General features: G+C 52.1%; 1 protein-coding gene across 2 annotated transcripts; it reads left to right on the top strand.

Moving 5' to 3' along the window:
* Positions 1 to 1620: 1620 nt before the first annotated feature.
* TRIM35 (tripartite motif containing 35) lies at positions 1621 to 15963 on the top strand. 2 transcript variants are annotated; one of them, XM_062212940.1, is made up of 6 exons: positions 1621 to 2103; positions 6979 to 7074; positions 8553 to 8783; positions 11458 to 11480; positions 12293 to 12411; positions 13289 to 15963. In XM_062212940.1, exons 1-6 carry the CDS (start codon positions 1669 to 1671, stop codon positions 13864 to 13866), a joined length of 1482 nt encoding a protein of 493 aa, XP_062068924.1. In that variant the 5' UTR covers positions 1621 to 1668; the 3' UTR covers positions 13867 to 15963. The 2 variants fall into 2 exon arrangements, with proteins under 2 accessions (XP_062068924.1, XP_062068925.1); XM_062212941.1 differs by lacking the exon at positions 11458 to 11480 and having other exon boundaries at positions 13289 to 13436.
* The last annotated feature ends 323 nt before the right edge of the window (positions 15964 to 16286 follow it).

The raw sequence follows: 16286 nt of genomic DNA, 5'->3' as shown, positions 1-16286 counted from the left end.
TTGAGTCCCAGCTGTGCTTGGGATTCCAGCCTGCTGCTAACACATACCCTGGGAGGCAGCAAGGAATGGCTCTACACTCAGGTGGGAGATGGGGATTGAGTTCCTGGCTCCCGCCTCCAGCTCTTCTGCTCTGGCTGTTGAGGGCATGTGGGGAACGAAACAGTGAATGGAAGATCTCTGTCTGTGCCTGTCTCTCCGTATTTCAAATAAATAAATTGAAATTAAAAAGAGAAGACATGTAACTTCCAGGTCAGAGACCAAGGACAGCTCAGTGCCAGCAGTAATCACAGCACCACCACTGGGCCAGTTTCAAAGCTCCAGGTCTCCCAGGCCTGTAAGATGAGGGCCACAGCAGGTTGCCCTAAGTCTAGGAAATGCAGTCGTTCATAATGAGGAGTTAGCCCGCCAGACCTTTGCCTGCAGGAGACACTATTTCTGCCAAGGCTGTTTGCCACGGGCACACCTTTGAAAAGACAGCTGGAAAAAATGCATTTAGTGCCTCTCTTCTCAAGGCATGCAGGGACACGAGCCACTCGGAGAACTGTCTCCAGCAGAAACCAGGAACGGAAGTGTGTCATGTGAAAACCAGTCTGCATCTGAAGGCTGTAAAGTGATCACACGGAGGCCCGCTCCCCCAGGCAAGAATTCAGCTCCTTGCAGACGTGCTTAATCTGTTTCTCAGCACTTGCCTACGGCCTTGAGCACTTTCCATAGAGTGGACATTTTATTCAGGAGGAAACAGATCTTGAAAGATTGTGACTTGTCCATTTACCCAGAGGAACTGCAATGGGGTCTTCTCAGAGGTCTTCCCATTACCCCCTCTCGTCACGTGTCTCCTCCCATAGCAGGGGCTAGGATTAAAAAGGGTTAACATGGGGCCGGCGCCTCATCCTCCACCTGCAGCACAGGCATCCCATATGGACGCCGGTTCTAGTCCCGGCTGCTCCTCTTCCAGTCCAGCTCTCTGCTATGGCCTGGGAAAGCAGTGGAAGATGGCCCAAGTCCTTAGGCCCCTGCACCCATGTGGGAGACCTGGAGGAAGCTCCTGGCTTCGGATGGGCGCAGCTTCGGCCGTTGTGACCATTTGGGGAGTGAACCAGCGGATGGAAGACGTTTCTCTCTGTCTCTCCCTCTGTCTGTAACTCTACCTCTCAAATAAATAAATAAAATCTTAAAAAATACAAAAGGCTAAGCTAAGCAAAGGACTAGCCTGAGAGTGGGGACAAGTCTTCGAAAAGCCCTGCTGACCACTCCTCCCAAACCACGAAGCTGAGATCTCTGGCTTCTCCCGCCTCGCAGGCCCGAGACTGCCAGTCCTTGGTTCAGGAAGGGGTTCTAGGGTTCGTTTCCCTCCACAAGCCGGAAGCAGGTTTCCAGTGTCACGGTAACTCTTCCGCACAGATGAGGATATTTCCGTGCTAACGGCTGGGACTGGAGCAGGCGGGAACGGACGGCTCACGGTCAGGCCCGCTCTTCCGGGATTTCCCCGCAGAAACCGGAAGCGGGGGCGTAGCCTCCTGAGAGCGTCCCGCAGATTGGCCAGTGTCGCTGCCTCTCAGCACTCCGAGGGGAAGGGGCTGGGCACCGCCCACGTCCGCGGCCAGGCGCTGCCAGGGGTGGGAGGGGCCGGGTGGAAAGTTGCGAGCGCTGAAGGCGGCGGCTCGTGCCATGGAGCCTGGCCCTGCCGTGTCCCCTGGGCCTTCCCGCTCCTTCAAGGAGGAGCTGCTCTGCGCCGTCTGCTACGACCCCTTCCGCGACGCCGTGACTCTGCACTGCGGCCACAACTTCTGCCGCGGGTGCGTGAGCCGCTGCTGGGAGGTGCAGGTGACGCCCACCTGCCCGGTGTGCAAGGATCGCGCGTCCCCCGCCGACCTGCGCACCAACCACACCCTCAACAACCTGGTGGAGAAGCTGCTGCGCGAGGAGGCCGAGGGCGCGCGCTGGGCCGGCCATCGCTCGCCGCGCCTCTGCCGCCTGCACCGCGGCCAGTTCAGCCTCTTCTGCCTGGAGGATAAGGAGCTTCTGTGCTGCTCGTGCCAGGCCGACCCCCGGCACCAGGGCCACCGCATGCAGCCGGTGAAGGACACTGCCCAGGACTTCCGGGTAAGAGCGGCCGGGCGCGCACGTGCTGGCCGAGCCACGGCTGGACCCAGCACCCCTGACTCCTCTGCTCCCGCCCCTGCAGCCGGCCTGGGCCGCGCGTGCCCAGTGCTGCCCCGCTTCCTGCTCCGGCTTGTAGCTGCCTCCTCTGGACTCCCGACCTGTTCGACCTGGGTACCTGCGGGGGCTCCCTTCTACTGGGCTGCCCCAGAGACAGGATGAGAGGAGGGGGGGTGTAAACAGGAAATGAGGGCTGGGGTTCCAGGATGCTCCCCACACAGCCCCACCCCTTGTGACAGGGCCCGGGCCCAGCACCTTGCACGCCAGCGGGGTGTGCCCAGGAGGCTGGCACACCCGATTTAGACGGGGAGGAAGAGCGCGAGACCTGGCTTTGGAGAGGGAGCCTTCAGGTTCCCCCGGATCAGTCACCTTGTTCCTGAGCATACCGCACGGTTCCTGTAGCCTTGGCCAGCTCCTTTATTGTGGGTCACTGTTAGGACCCCAGAGCTGCGTTCCAGTGACTACAAATAAGCCTGGGAGAGTGGTTTACAGCGCAAAATTAAAGTGGCGAATTCTTTGGTATAGGAAGGAAAAATGATCAGAAATGAAGGGTTAGCCTAGCTCAGCAGTTTTCAAAACCTTTGGTGTTTGCTAACAGGAAGAAAGAACGTTTTCCATAGTGCCCCAGACATCCATACATAAGTGTCAATTTAACAAAGTTTTCTGAAGATGTCCACTGTATTCTGGTATTTTTTGTTGTTGTTGCACTTTTCTTTTTTAAGAATTTATTTATTTATTTGAAAGGCAGAGCTAGAGAAAGAGGGGGAGAGAGAGAGAGAGAGAGAGAGAGAGAGAGAGAGAGATCCTCCATCTGCTGGTTCACTCCCCAAATGGCCACAGTGTCTGGAGCTGGGCTGGTCGGAATTCAGAAGCCAGGAGTTTCCCCCAGGCCTCCCACGTGGGTGCAGGGGCACAAACACTTGGGCCCTCTTCCACTGCTTTCCTAGGCGCATTAGCAAAGAGCTGGATCAGAAGTAGAACAGCTGGTGCTTGAACCTGGACCCATATGGGATGCTGCATGCCATAACGCCAACCCCTGTTGCTTTACTTTTAAAAATTTTGGAGTGGAGCAATTTATTTCCTCTGTAACCCGTGACTCAGATGCACAGTTTGGAGGACACTGGTTTGCTGGTGGGAATCTGAGTGTTCTGACAAGGAGACATTGCAGGAATCCACAAAGCCTGGTCTCGGGACCTGCCTTAACAATGCACATGCCCCCTGTTACGGTCACCTTTGTTTGTTGAGCCGTGGTCCTGTGTTTCCTTGGTAGGAGGGCTACGTCCTGATTCCAGACAGTGACAGTGCTGGGTAGCCTGAGGGTGGGGTCCAGGTAGGGGGAGATCAGGGAACAAGTCATACTCACCTGGCAGAGGTCCAGATCAGGGGAGGGGCAGGTCAAGGCTGAGAACACCCAGGCAGAGCCCCCAGGTCTGAGCCAGGTGCCAAGGAGCATGTGGTCTGAAGACAGGTTTTGCTGTTTCAGCAGGTGCTTGAAATGCCAGTTTTCAGGGATGCTGTGGGAATTGAGAGAGACTGGTGCTACGCTCAGGGAGCTTCCCGCAGTGACCCGAGGGGTGAGGAGGTATTGGTGAAGGGGTTAAGTTAGTGGGCGCCCAGGGTGATGTCCGAGGGGGCGGGGCGCAGTCTGGTCCCAAAGGATCTGAGGAGACTGAGGTTGAGTGTGGGTAGCCCGAGGCAGGGAGCAACTCCCTCCTTTACCAGACAGTCTGTGCTGGGGCCCTGTGGGTGCTCTGTGTGTGCCAGGACTGACTCCGGGCACTGAGGCTACGAGGCTGTAGGAGAGGGCCCAGCCCCGTGGGGTTCGTGTTTTAGTGGGGAAGCCAGCCGGTCAGCAGGCCGAGTTGTAGTTTGGTGACTGGTGCTAGGTGGTGGTTGTGGGGTGCCAGGGGGCTAGGTTGGCAGCTGGGGCCTACCGTGCTGTGGAGAGCCCCGGAAGTCTCCTTATGGGGTGTGGTGATGGGATGTGTACTTAGGCTAAGGTCCCTGTGAGGAGCTCAGCAGTACTAACCACGCCAGCCCAACACTTTCTGAACACTAACTCTGCTCGACCCTCTTAAGCGCTGATGGCCGTAGACAGAACGGTTTAGACCGTAGGGGTTTATTATCTCACCATTCTGGAGCTCAGAGGCCCTAAACCGTGTTGACAGGCTGCACTCCTGCTGCAGGCTCAGGGGAGAATTTACGTCCTTGCCTTCTCCAGCTTTCAGAGACCCCTTCCATCTTTGAAGTGCGTCATCCCAGCTTCTACTGTCACACGGCCTTCCTTGGCCAACCCTCCTCCCTCCCCCCGTGAGGACCCTTGTGCTGTCTCTGGGCCAATGAGGGGACTCTTGATTTAAACACCTGCAAAGTCGCTTTTTGCCGTTTGAGGTCACATTCATGGCTTCCAGCCATTAGAACGTAGACGTCTTTGGAGAAGCCATCGTTCAGGTCCTGTTGTCCTCATTTTACAGCGATACTGAATCTCAGATTGAGTAACGTGTCCAAAGTCCCTGGCGCCCTGGTCAGCCTCTTGAACCTCTACTCAGGTCATGGACATTGGCAGAGGCTTCTCTCCCTGCTGGCCTCCATTCCGAGGGCTGTGTGGGCTTGCAGGGCCGACAGGAGGTTTTGAGTGGAAGGCACGGTGCGGCCAGTAGCGGAGAGGACGATCCTGGGCTTGAGTGCAGAACCACACCGACACTTGTGAAGTTGCAAACTGACAGGCTTGTGAGCACAGTACAAGACGTGTCTGGATTTGTCTGGGGGGCGTGGGAGGGGTCCGAGAATGTGATTTCTCAGTGACCCATGGGGGCAGCCCTCAGCGATGGTGGCACGCAGGGCCGAGGCATGAGGAAGTCTGAGACACGTCCTACAGAGCACCGAAGGGCATGTTTGGGAGCCAGGATTCTTGTCCTAACTGCAATGGGCGTGATGAACAGACCGATGAGATTTGGAACAGGCCATAAATGTTTAAACCAGAGCCCTAAAACCAAACAATACTGACGATCAAATGCAAATAAAACTCAAATGAATACGATTCCAGTTTTCAAAAAAGATTTTCTTGTTTATTTGAAAGAAAGCAAAAGAGAGAGATCTTGTCCATCTGCTGGTTCACTTCCCAATTGGCTATAATAGCCAGATCCAGGCCAGGCCACAGCCAGGAGCCAGGAACTCTTTCTAGGGCTCCCACTTGGCTGGCAGGAACCCTAGCACTTGGGTCATCTTCTCCTGCCTTCCTGCTTATTAGCAGGCAGCTGAATTGGGAACAGAGTAGCAGGGATTTGAACCAGCACTCTGATATGGGATGCCAGCATGGCAAGTGGCAGTTTAACCTGATGCACCTTAACACTGGCCCCAGTGGTTCTAGTTAAAATGTTAATTGCGAAGTTATTTTGTTGAAATTGAATCTCTCCTCCTGAGAAAGCTACTTTAGACTCTCCCTTCGTACTACAGGCAATGACTTGATTTGCCAGCCAGAATTTCCCTGTTGGAAGAGCTCTGGAACGTTCATGTGATGTGATTAGGCTTCACTTGACTCTAGCCCATTTTTGCCTGCTAAGTGTATTTCTGCTCTGTCTTTATTAGGCCAAGACATTGAAAGTAGGATAGCCTGGCATCAAGTATGTTGTTAACAGAATACAAGTGTTGTACTGAAGTTATAGGAACCAAAAACATTGTCAGCACTCTGTAAGATGACTCAGAATAGGTTTATTGTGGTGTTTTGTTAGGTTATCATTAGGTAAAAACTCTAAAACTCTTCTTGGAAAACTTGTAAATCCCACAAAATACACAAACATGGAACCGACGGGATGGTGTGGAAGTGCTTATATTTTACTAATAAGAAAAAGGAAACTTGGAGAAGACTGGCCCCAGATGCATGCTGGTTTAAGTCCTGGCTGTACCACTTCTGATCCAGCTCCCTGCTAATGCGCCTGGGAAAGCAGCAGAAGATGGCCCAAGTACCTGGGCCCCGGTTACCCACGTGGGAGACCTAGATGGAGTGCCAGGTTCCTAGCTTCAGCCTTGGCCCAGCCCCAGGCATTTCAGCCATTTGGGGAGTGAATAAGAGAATGGAAGATTTCTCTCTCTCTCTCTCTCTGTAACTCTGCCCTTCAAATCAATCTTTGAGAAAAAGAAGATGAAGAAGATGATAGACCTGGGGTACAACAGATAGGAATCCAGCCTCAAACTCAGGCTTCTTCAGGGAGTCCAAGGTGATCAGAAGCAATGATGAACATTGAAAAAATCTTTAAAAAATGACTAAGCTACAAACAGCAGAACCTGCTGATAAAGTATTTCATGTGATCCAAGCAATACTGTTAGACCATCAGGAGAAAGCGGGGTGTGAAGAGGCATGTTTAGGTCGGGCCTCATGGGGAGTGTCTGGACCAGCCCTACCGTGAGACCTGAGGACCGGTGACTGCAGATCAGTTCAGCTTGGAAAGTTGCAAAGGGAGTTTTTGAGGGCAGCCTTTCCACAGTTGCCTGCATAGCTCGGGGATTCAGGGCCCAACCTGGACCAGCCTTAGGCTCGAGCAGGATGCTGTGCCCTACCCTGCCAGCTTGAGAGTGAATAGGCCTGTCTACCTCAGTCACGTCTCCCCATCTGTACCAGGCATACTCACAGGAGGCAGGCTGGAGAATATCTGAGAATATCTTTAACGTCTGATCCAAGGTCAGGTCCATACTCCCAGGTTTGGTAAATACAGTTGGGCTGTTCTTGTTGAAGTGGAATCCCAGTTGTAAGTGCGGTGTGTTGTCCTCCCTGGCTGTCGTCCAAGCTAACTTGCCTCCCTACTTCTTCCCCGACGACAGGCCAAGTGCAGGAACATGGAGCATGCACTGCGGGAGAAAGCCAAGGCCTTCTGGGCCATGCGGCGCTCCTATGAGGCCATGGCCAAGCACAATCAGGTGAGTGATCCTGGGCTGAGCAGGGGGACAGGGGACGCCCAGGGCAGTCGGGAGAGTAGCAAAGGACGGTCAGCGCTGGGTATGACACTTGACACGTTGGCCTTCCATAGTCCTGCTTGTCTCACACAGCCGGGCGTGGGACAAGACTGGGGCTACTCTGCCTCTCTGAAGACCTGGGCAGGACCACAGGGACAGCTTAACAGGCCACCTGCACCTCGCTCACTGTGATTTAAGAGTAACTTAAGCACATGTGACGCATTGCCATCTACTGTGTTCAACCAGCAGTGGCCTGGGCTCTTAGTGATTCCATGTCTCCTTTCACTTCCATGTCCACTCCCTTGGCAGCCCTGTTTCCAAAATAAGACAGATCTTCAAAAAGTTTGTAGCAAATGGAATTCAAAAATGTTCTTTTGGAGCAAAAAGTTTAGGTATCTGTATATGAGGGCTTTTCAAAAAGTTCATGGAAAATGTGTATTACGAAAAACTGTATTCCCTGCAAGTGTTGTGGATCAGACAAACTGAAAGTGTTGAGATTGGAAGACAAATATTAAAAAAAAAAAAGATTTATTTATTTATTTGAAAGGCAAAGTTACAAAGAGGCAGAGGTAGAGAGAGAGACAGAAAGAGAGAGAGGTCTTCCATTTGCCGGTTCACTCCCCAAATGGCCGCAATGGCTGGAGCTGGGCTGATCTGAAGCCAGGAGCCAGGAGCCTCTTCCAGGTCTCCTACTCAGGTGCAGGGGCCCAAGGACCTGGGCCATCTTCCACTGCTTTCCCAGGCCACAGCAGGGAGCTGGATCTGAAGTGGAGCAGCCGCAACACAAACCCGAGCCCATGTGGGATGCCAGTGCTGCAGGCTGGGTCTTTACCTGCTACACCACAGTGCCAGCCCCAATGCAAATAATTTTTTTTTTTTTTTTTTTGGACAGGCAGAGTTAGACAGTGAGAAAGGAGAGAGACAGAAAGAAAGGTCTTCCTTCTGTTGGTTCACCCCACAAATGGCTGCTAGGCCGCCGCTGCGCCGATCCAAAGCCAGGAGCTAGGTGCTTCCTCCTGGTCTCCCACGCGGGTGCAGGGCCCAATCACTTGGGCCATCCTCCACAAGGCAAATAATTTTTAAATGTTGTCATTTGCAACAGTTCATTTCTGTGATTTAGGATTTGCCCTGCTGCTGTGCACCTTAAACAAGATACGGGATATTGTATGTTGACAGCCATTGCCATCTGTAAGCAGTGATTCATTCTTTAAAAATGTCCCCCCCAAATTTCATTATTCTGTTTGGCTTTCTCAGCTGAAATGTTAACTTACAGCTTTGTGCGTAGAAAGTCTTACTTCCATGCTTTATTCCTAAGGGTTCTACCTGTGCTTCATCCTTTGAACATAGAGTTTGTGAAAAACCTGGAAGTCCCAGTGCTGGGCGATGGCCGAGGGCCCCTGTGCGTCGCACCTTCTCTGACTCCCTCCTGCTCCCCACTGTAGGTGGAGGCGGCCTGGCTGGAGGGCCGCATCCGGCAGGAGTTTGACAAGCTCCGCGAGTTCTTGAGGGTGGAGGAGCAGGCCCTCCTGGACGCCATGGCCGAGGAGACCCGGCAGAAGCAGCTTCTGGCCGACGAGAAGATGAAGCAGCTCGCCGAAGAGACCGAGGCGCTGGCCCGTGAGATCGAGCGGCTGCAGGTGGAGATGAAGGAAGACGACATTTCTTTCCTCATGGTGAGGAGCTCAGCATCTGGCTGCACTGACTGACGGGGCCAGATGTGCAGGGAGCAGCCGTTAGCCACAGCCCACCAGCCCTGGCCAGCCCAGTCTTCCCACAGGTCCCTGGCCACTGGCCTGGAACGCACAGAGGATAGGCTCTGATGGTGTCAAGAGGCTAAAAAGACGAAATCGAGAGCAGAGTTCCCTGAGGGCCTCTTATTTCTCTCTTGTCTTTGCTGTCCCACTCTCACCGTCTCCCTTGCACTCACTCTTGCTGTCATTTTTTTTTTTATCTCTTCTCTCCCTTAATTAAATTACATCTTTCAAAATTTTTCAATTTTTTATTTAAATGTAACGTCATGGTGTTCTGTCTTCTTAAGCAAAGGATGACTTGATACTCGAGATCTCATCGTTTTTTCTTTCTCTCGTTGATTTCATTTCCCTCCATGAGTCATTGGTCCTCGAGAGCTGTTTCTGTCACTTGAAAGCTGGCTTGTAAATCAGTATGGAGAGTGAGGTGTGTCTTCTGCCTGGAGAGCAGCCGAACCCTCCAGACCCAGGAGTCTTTGTCCAGCGGAGTGGGAAAGGATGGTGACCTCTGTCATTCAGGCAGGGTGTCACATCCTGGTCAGGGCCTTTGTGGGTTCTCCACGTCATACAAAGGTTTGAACCCTGAGGACAAAATCATTCCGTGAGGGGGTCTAAAAGCTGCATTCCTTGTCTGTTCTGTTTAGCAAGTTGAGAGTGTCATCTTGCCCAGGGCCCAGGGTTCTTTCAAGAATGGTTTTGATTTGTGGTTTCTTTTTTTTAAGTAAGGACTTTATTGAGATATTATTCACATGCTGTACAATGAGTGCAGTGCGTTGAAACTACACAGTTCAGTGATTTAAGGTGTATACAGAGTTGTGCAACCATCACAAATGTTGTTACTTTTCATCACTATAATCACATAACCTGAGGCGGCCTCACTTTGTAAAGGGAAAAGGATTGTTTAGCTCACATTATGGAGCTGCAGGTCCATACTCAGGTGGCCCTGCCGGGCTGGGCATCTGGTGAGGGTAGCAATGGCAGCTGTGGAGCACACGTGGACAAAGGATCACATGATGCGCCAGGAAGCAGAGAGAGCCTGGGCTGCACTCAGGCACCAGGAGCAGCCCTCTGTAAGCACTGCCTCTCAGGGGCACCCCTTCCCCTCCCCAGGACCTCCCACTGGACCCTCCTCCCCGACAACGTAATTGCCTCGTTTCCTTGCTCTTAATGCCATGAACTGCGACTTTGGGATATAAACATCTGCCCGAGTGTAGCAGCCAAATCATTTTCAAACCATAGCAAGGACTATCAATTTCAGACTCTTTCATCACCCCAGAAGGGAACTGTGCCCTGTGCCCTTGGCTGTCACTCCCCAGTCCCTCCTCCCCCCAGCCCCTGGCAACCACTAATCTATCCTCTATGTAGACTTACCTAGTCTGGATATTTCATATAAATGGAGTCATAGTGGTAGACTTTTGTGACTGGCTTCCTAATGCTTTGCAGTTTCATACATGCATCTTAATACTTGATTATTTCTTATGGCTGATTAATCTGTCATTATACAGTTATATTACAATCTATCCCTTTGTCCATTCTGTGATCATTTGGATTGCTTCTCTTTTTTTGACTATTATGAATAATATGGCTATAAACATTTGTGTGCCAGTTTTTTTGTGGACATGTTTTCCTTTTGCTTGGGTATACACCTAGGAGCTTACTTGCTGGATCCTGTGGTAACTCCAGATTTGAAGAACTGCAAGGCTGTTTTCCAAAGCAACTGAAACACATTCTATTCCCATCAGCAGTGTGTGAGGATTCCAGCTTCTCCACCTCCTCCTTAACACGTGCCTTTTCAAAATTTAGTTGTAGCCATTCCGGCACATGTGGCGTGGAGTCTCATTGTGGTTTTGATTTGCTTTCTCCTGGTGGCTAATGATGTTGAACATCTCTTCATGTGCGTGTTGGTCACTAGTGGATCTTCTTTGGAGAAATGTCCATTTGGATCCTTGGCCTATTTTTTGATTGGGTTGTCTTTTGTTGAATTATGAGAGTTCTTTATATATTCTAGATACAAATCCTATATTAGTTCTAGCTCTAGAGTTAAATCTTTGATCCATTTTGAGTTAATTGTGTATGACATAATATAAGGGTCTAGCTTCATTTGATGCACATGTATAGCTGTTTGTCTCAGTATGATTTGTTAGAAAGACTGTTCTTTGTCTCATGAATGGGTCTTGACACTCTTGCCAGCGAACGTGACGGTGTATTTCTGCACTTTCACTTTGGTTGCATTCATCCATATGTCTGTTCTTACATTAGTACTATACCATCTTGATTCCTGTTGCTTTGTAGTAAGTTTGGAAATTGAGGAGTGTGAGTCCTCCAACTTTGCTCTTCTTTTTCAGGATTAATTTGAACTATTCTGGGTCCCTTGAATTTCCATATGAATTTGAGGGTCAGTTTTTCAGTTTTTTCAAAGATGCTAGCTGGGGTAGAGACTGTACTGACTGTGTAGATCCACTTGGGGGATATTGACATCCTAACAGTAAGTCTTCTGATCCATGAACATAGGATGCAGGACTTCTCTTGAAGTTCAAAAACTTACACATTTTCTCTATGTCTGTATCTCCATTTCTATTTTTTTTTTTTTCAATTTCAGAAACACAAGAGCCGAAAACGGCGGTAAGTTGCCAAGGCTGGTGGAAGGGACTGGGGAAAAGCAGACAGAAGTACCAGGGTAGTGGCTTGGGTAGGCAGGTAGCACAGCCGGCTGGGCATAATGGCGGAGACTGGCAGGTGGAGAGAGCTCTGTTTGAGGTACTCCAGTTCCAGTTGGCATGGGCACAGAATGAGGAGTGTGGAGGGTCACCATCCGTGGGGCAGCGAGGAAGAATGCCACCCTTCACATGGCTGGTATTTCTCAGGGGGTCATCCAGCATTTACGCTTAGTTCTTGGCCAGCTCTCTCCTCCTGAAAGCCTTTGGACACGCTGGTTTTTGTTGCAGTGGTTGGGTTCACTGGGGTGAATAAGGAAGAACTATGTCCCTATCAAAGCTGTCCAAAGATGGAAGAGAGTACTTTGTGGGGTAGTGAGTTCCCTGTCACAGGAGGTGTTCACGCAAAGGCCATGTGAGACCTTGGGACTTTGGACTAGTACGGCCTTAAGTTCCTTCCAGCTTAGACATCCCATAAACAGATGTGTGTGATTTCAGTCTACACATATGGCAAAGGTCTCAGAGAACTTCCTGTTTATAATTCTCCCAGCTGAGGCAGGAGAGCCCTTATATTGAATCTTTTGAAGGGATATAATAGCCCTATAGGCTCCTGGGCTATCTCCCGCCAGAGCCCACTGCAGGTTTGTGTTGGGGAAGGTGGCCAGGAAATTTAGGCAAGAAGCAAAGGACCCCGTCCCGTCACTTGTTTCCAGTTAACGCAGTAGGACCCCGAGTGCATGGCCCCAGTCCCGCTCACCGTGCCCAGTCCTGCCTCCCCAGGCTCTTCTGCACCATGGAGCCGGAGCCCGTCCAGGCTGGCATGCTCATCGACATCTGCAAGTACCTGGACTCCCTGCAGTACCGCGTCTGGAAGAAGATGATCACATCTGTGGAATCTGGTGGGTCCAGGCACAGGGCTGGCACTTCACGCCCACCCAGAGCTGGCTGAGCACACCTCACCTCACGGCTAGGCTTCCTCCGGCTGGCTTCTTCCAGGCAGGCCCCAGGCCCTGCTCCCTCCCTTCCTGGCAGAGTGCACCCCTACCCTCTGCCTCCTCTTCAGAACAAAGAGCGTTCCCCTCTGTATTCAGAACCAGGTTCTGAATACAGGCGACAACCTCCTCAGTCCAGGTGACCACAGCCCACGTGAGCCACCGTGTCGTGGTTTCACGGGGAGACATGTCAGTGGCCCAGGGGATTTTTCATGCTTAACTAAGACATCCCAGGGGCGAGTACCTGCCTGTGTCAGTGTCCCGTGGCTTAAAACGACAGAGATGTGTTCTGCCACATTCCCAGAGGCTAGAAATCTAACTCTGAGTGGGCAGCAGGGTTGCGCGCCCTCGACACCTATAGCGGAGAGTTCTCCCTTGCCTCTTGCAACTGCTGCAGTTTGCTAGCCGTCCTTGGCTGTCCTGTTTTGCAGCTCTGGAGCTTGGCTTCTGTGATCTGGTGGCATTCTCCCCTCCGGTGTCTGTCCCTTCTCATTTTATGACCATACAGTCGTACTGGATTAAGGACACCGCTACAGTCTGACTTCATCCTAACTTATCTGCAGTTGACCCCATTCCCATATGAGGTCCTATCCCTAGGCTCTGGGAGTTAGGATTTCCGAGTATCTTCTGGGAGGACACAATTCGATTTACAGCCCTGTGTGGACTAGGGGACCAGATGGGAGACAGGAGATGGGATGGGCCCACGGGAGCCATCGGAGGGCGGGACAGAAGGGCGGGGTGTCACGTGTGCTGACTGACCCCCTGCTTGTCCCCTTGCCTGCAGTGCCCTTCAGCTTAGATCCCAACACTGCAGCCGGCTGGCTCTCTGTGTCCGATGACCTCACCAGCGTCACCAACCACGGCTACCGCGTGCAGGTGGAGAACCCGGAGCGCTTCTCCTCGGCGCCCTGCCTGCTGGGCTCCCGGGTCTTCTCGCAGGGCTCCCACGCCTGGGAAGTGGCCCTGGGCGGGCTGCAGAGCTGGCGGGTGGGCGTGGTGCGGGTGCGGCAGGACTCGGGTGCCGAGGGCCACTCGCACAGCTGCTACCACGACACGCGCTCGGGCTTCTGGTACGTGTGCCGCACGCAGGGGGTGGAGGGGGACCATTGCGTGACCTCGGACCCGGCCACGTCGCCGCTGGTGCTGGCCATCCCGCGCCGCCTGCGCGTGGAGCTGGAGTGCGAGGAGGGCGAGCTGTCCTTCTACGACGCCGAGCGCCACTGCCACCTGTACACCTTCCATGCCCGCTTCGGGGAGGTGCGGCCCTACTTCTACCTAGGGGGCGCGCGAGGGGATGGGCCCCCGGAGCCTCTGCGCATCTGCCCCCTGCGTGTGTCCATCAAGGAAGAGCTGGATGGCTGAGCAGGCCGGGGTCTTGCACTGGGGGTCCTGTTTCCTTCCTACCGCTCCTCCGCAGCTCACCCTGCGTCAGTGTCTCCCGACTGTCTCACAGGACTCTCCCTGCGACTCCAGGCCCCAAGCCGCTTGCTTTTTTCTCTTCTCGCCTCTTGCCCCCCTTAAAAGCCACCTGGGAACCCCTTGAACCCAGGCTCTGTGGAGCCCTGGTACCTTCAGGATGTGAATTTTTAAAACCTCATTCCAGGATTTCTGGCGATGTTAGCTTTTAGGATGGACCTCTTAATCTGGGAGACAGCTGCCCACTGAAAAAGTTGGTTGCTCAGTTCTCCAGGGGATGGAGGGCTAACAAGGAAGTGCCAGCCAAAGGCAGGAGGCAGGAGAAGTGAGAAAAGCATGGGCTGGTGCCCTGGCTGTGTTTATCTGGGGGAAGGGGTGGGTAAGGCTGCCTGGGCAGGGCAGGCAGGTGCAGGAGTGACTGGCGTGAATGGCTCTAGCAGCCCTGGGTCTTAGGGGCTGCCCTTGTGATCTGATCCTGGCCCTGGAGTGTGAGAGCCATGTAGGCTGTGGGGCTGTAGCTCTGGGTAGCGTGGTTTGCACAGGGAAGGCACTCTTTCCAGCGAGCCGCTGGCTCTCTAGGAATTGGTTGCATGGGAAGGGCATCTTTCCATGGCCAATGAGGCCTGGGATGCTGGACAAGAAAAGAGCATTCGTTCAGGGCAGCTGTTGTGTCTTTGGGATAGGACCCAAGACTCAGCTAATCCACCCCTTATGTCAGTATCTTTTTATTTTCTTCTTAAAAGACTTATTTATTTATTTGAAAGTCAGAGTTACAGAGAGAGAGAAGGATAGGCAGAGAGAGAGAGAGAGGTCCTCCATCTGCTGGTTCACTCTCCAATTGGCCACAACGGCTGGAGCTGTGCCGATCCGAAGCTAGGAGCCAGGAGCTTCCTCCAGGTGTCCCACGTGGGTGCAGGGGCCCAAGGACTTGGGCCTTCTTCTGCTCTCCCAGGCCATAGCAGAGAGCTGGATCGGAAGTGGAACAGCTGGGTCTTGAACCGGTGCCCATATGGGATGCTGGCACTGCAGGCAGTGGCTTTACCCACTACTCCACAGCGCTGGCCCCCTTATGTTTGTATCTTAAAAGGGCTCCATGTAGCCTCCCCGGGGGCCCCACAGGGTGGGAGACCATAATGTCCATCCCCTCCAATGTATTTGTGCTTCTTGGACAACTTCCTCTGAATAGAGGTTCCAGAGAACTGCAGAACAAAGTTCTGGAAACCGTGGTTCCAGCCTGTTCCCTCTCTGGCCTCAGTTTCCTCGTGTGTCCCTGTAGGGCTGAGGATGATGACGCTCTGTGATCGCTGCACAGGAAATCCTCCTGAGTCATTTTCCCCAAGGCGTGCGGAGGAAGGGAAAGGGGAAGAAAGGGGTGCGGCCTGGGGGTGGCCCTGTGGCTGCCACCCTGGACACCAGGGGAGAGAAGGGAGGCAGACGCCGCACTCTTGCCTTTGCTGACTCAGGCTGCTCGTCCTTGCTGTCCCGACTCTTGGGTTTTCATCCCAACTTCTCCCCACCACCACGCCCACAGACCTGTGCCTCCTCACATGTGCCTGCAGATCGTTTTTAATTGCCAAATCTCCCCGTGGCCCTGGATCACCATACCCCGGGAGGCAGCCTTGTAAAAGGACGTAGTTCCCTGTAGAAGTAGGGTTAACTGTCTGGGTGTGTTTCTGACCAAGGACTTGGCATTCCACCTGTACCCTACCTCTCAGTACACACAAACAGGCATTTGAAAGAAAAACTAGGACTTGTACCTATACATGTTGTGTACACTGGTTACATAAACAGTAGGGCCACGGGGAGGGACCAGGTAGGAAGTGCCACTGTGTGAAGTGGGCCAGGTTAAGGGTGGTGAGGATGTTGGCCAACTGGTACACGTGCCTGGCTGAAAGACACTCAGGCTGAGAAAGTTCAAGCACATCTGAAAGTGTATACCCTCTACTATCAAGTATTCATGTAGCCCATAAATATAATTTCTATGTAATGAATGTGACCTGAGATTATTTTGTTAGTTATAATAATAAACTTTTTAAAATGGTTTTTTCATCTTGGTTGTTGAAAGTTTTTTTTTTTACACAGAATAATTAATTTGGAGAGCGTAGACCTTTTTTTTTTTTAAGTGTTTGAGCTAAAACCCACTTTTTATTTGACATTTTCCTTTAGAAATTAAAGCTCATGTTCATCTATGTAGTAGCATGTATTTGGCTTTATTCCCTTTTATTATCAGATACTTCATTGTAGGAATGATGTACTATAATTTATTTATACATTCATCAGTTAATGGGTATTTGGGTTATTTCCACTTTGGGGCTATTATGATTAATCCTACCATGACCATTCTCTTGGGTATATTCTGGAATGGA

The sequence above is a fragment of the Lepus europaeus genome, chromosome 16 (assembly GCF_033115175.1).
Source record: "Lepus europaeus isolate LE1 chromosome 16, mLepTim1.pri, whole genome shotgun sequence".
Taxonomy (NCBI): Eukaryota; Metazoa; Chordata; class Mammalia; order Lagomorpha; family Leporidae; genus Lepus; species Lepus europaeus.
Note: the sequence above shows the minus strand (reverse complement) of the source record. Positions and strands in the feature narration are given on the sequence as shown.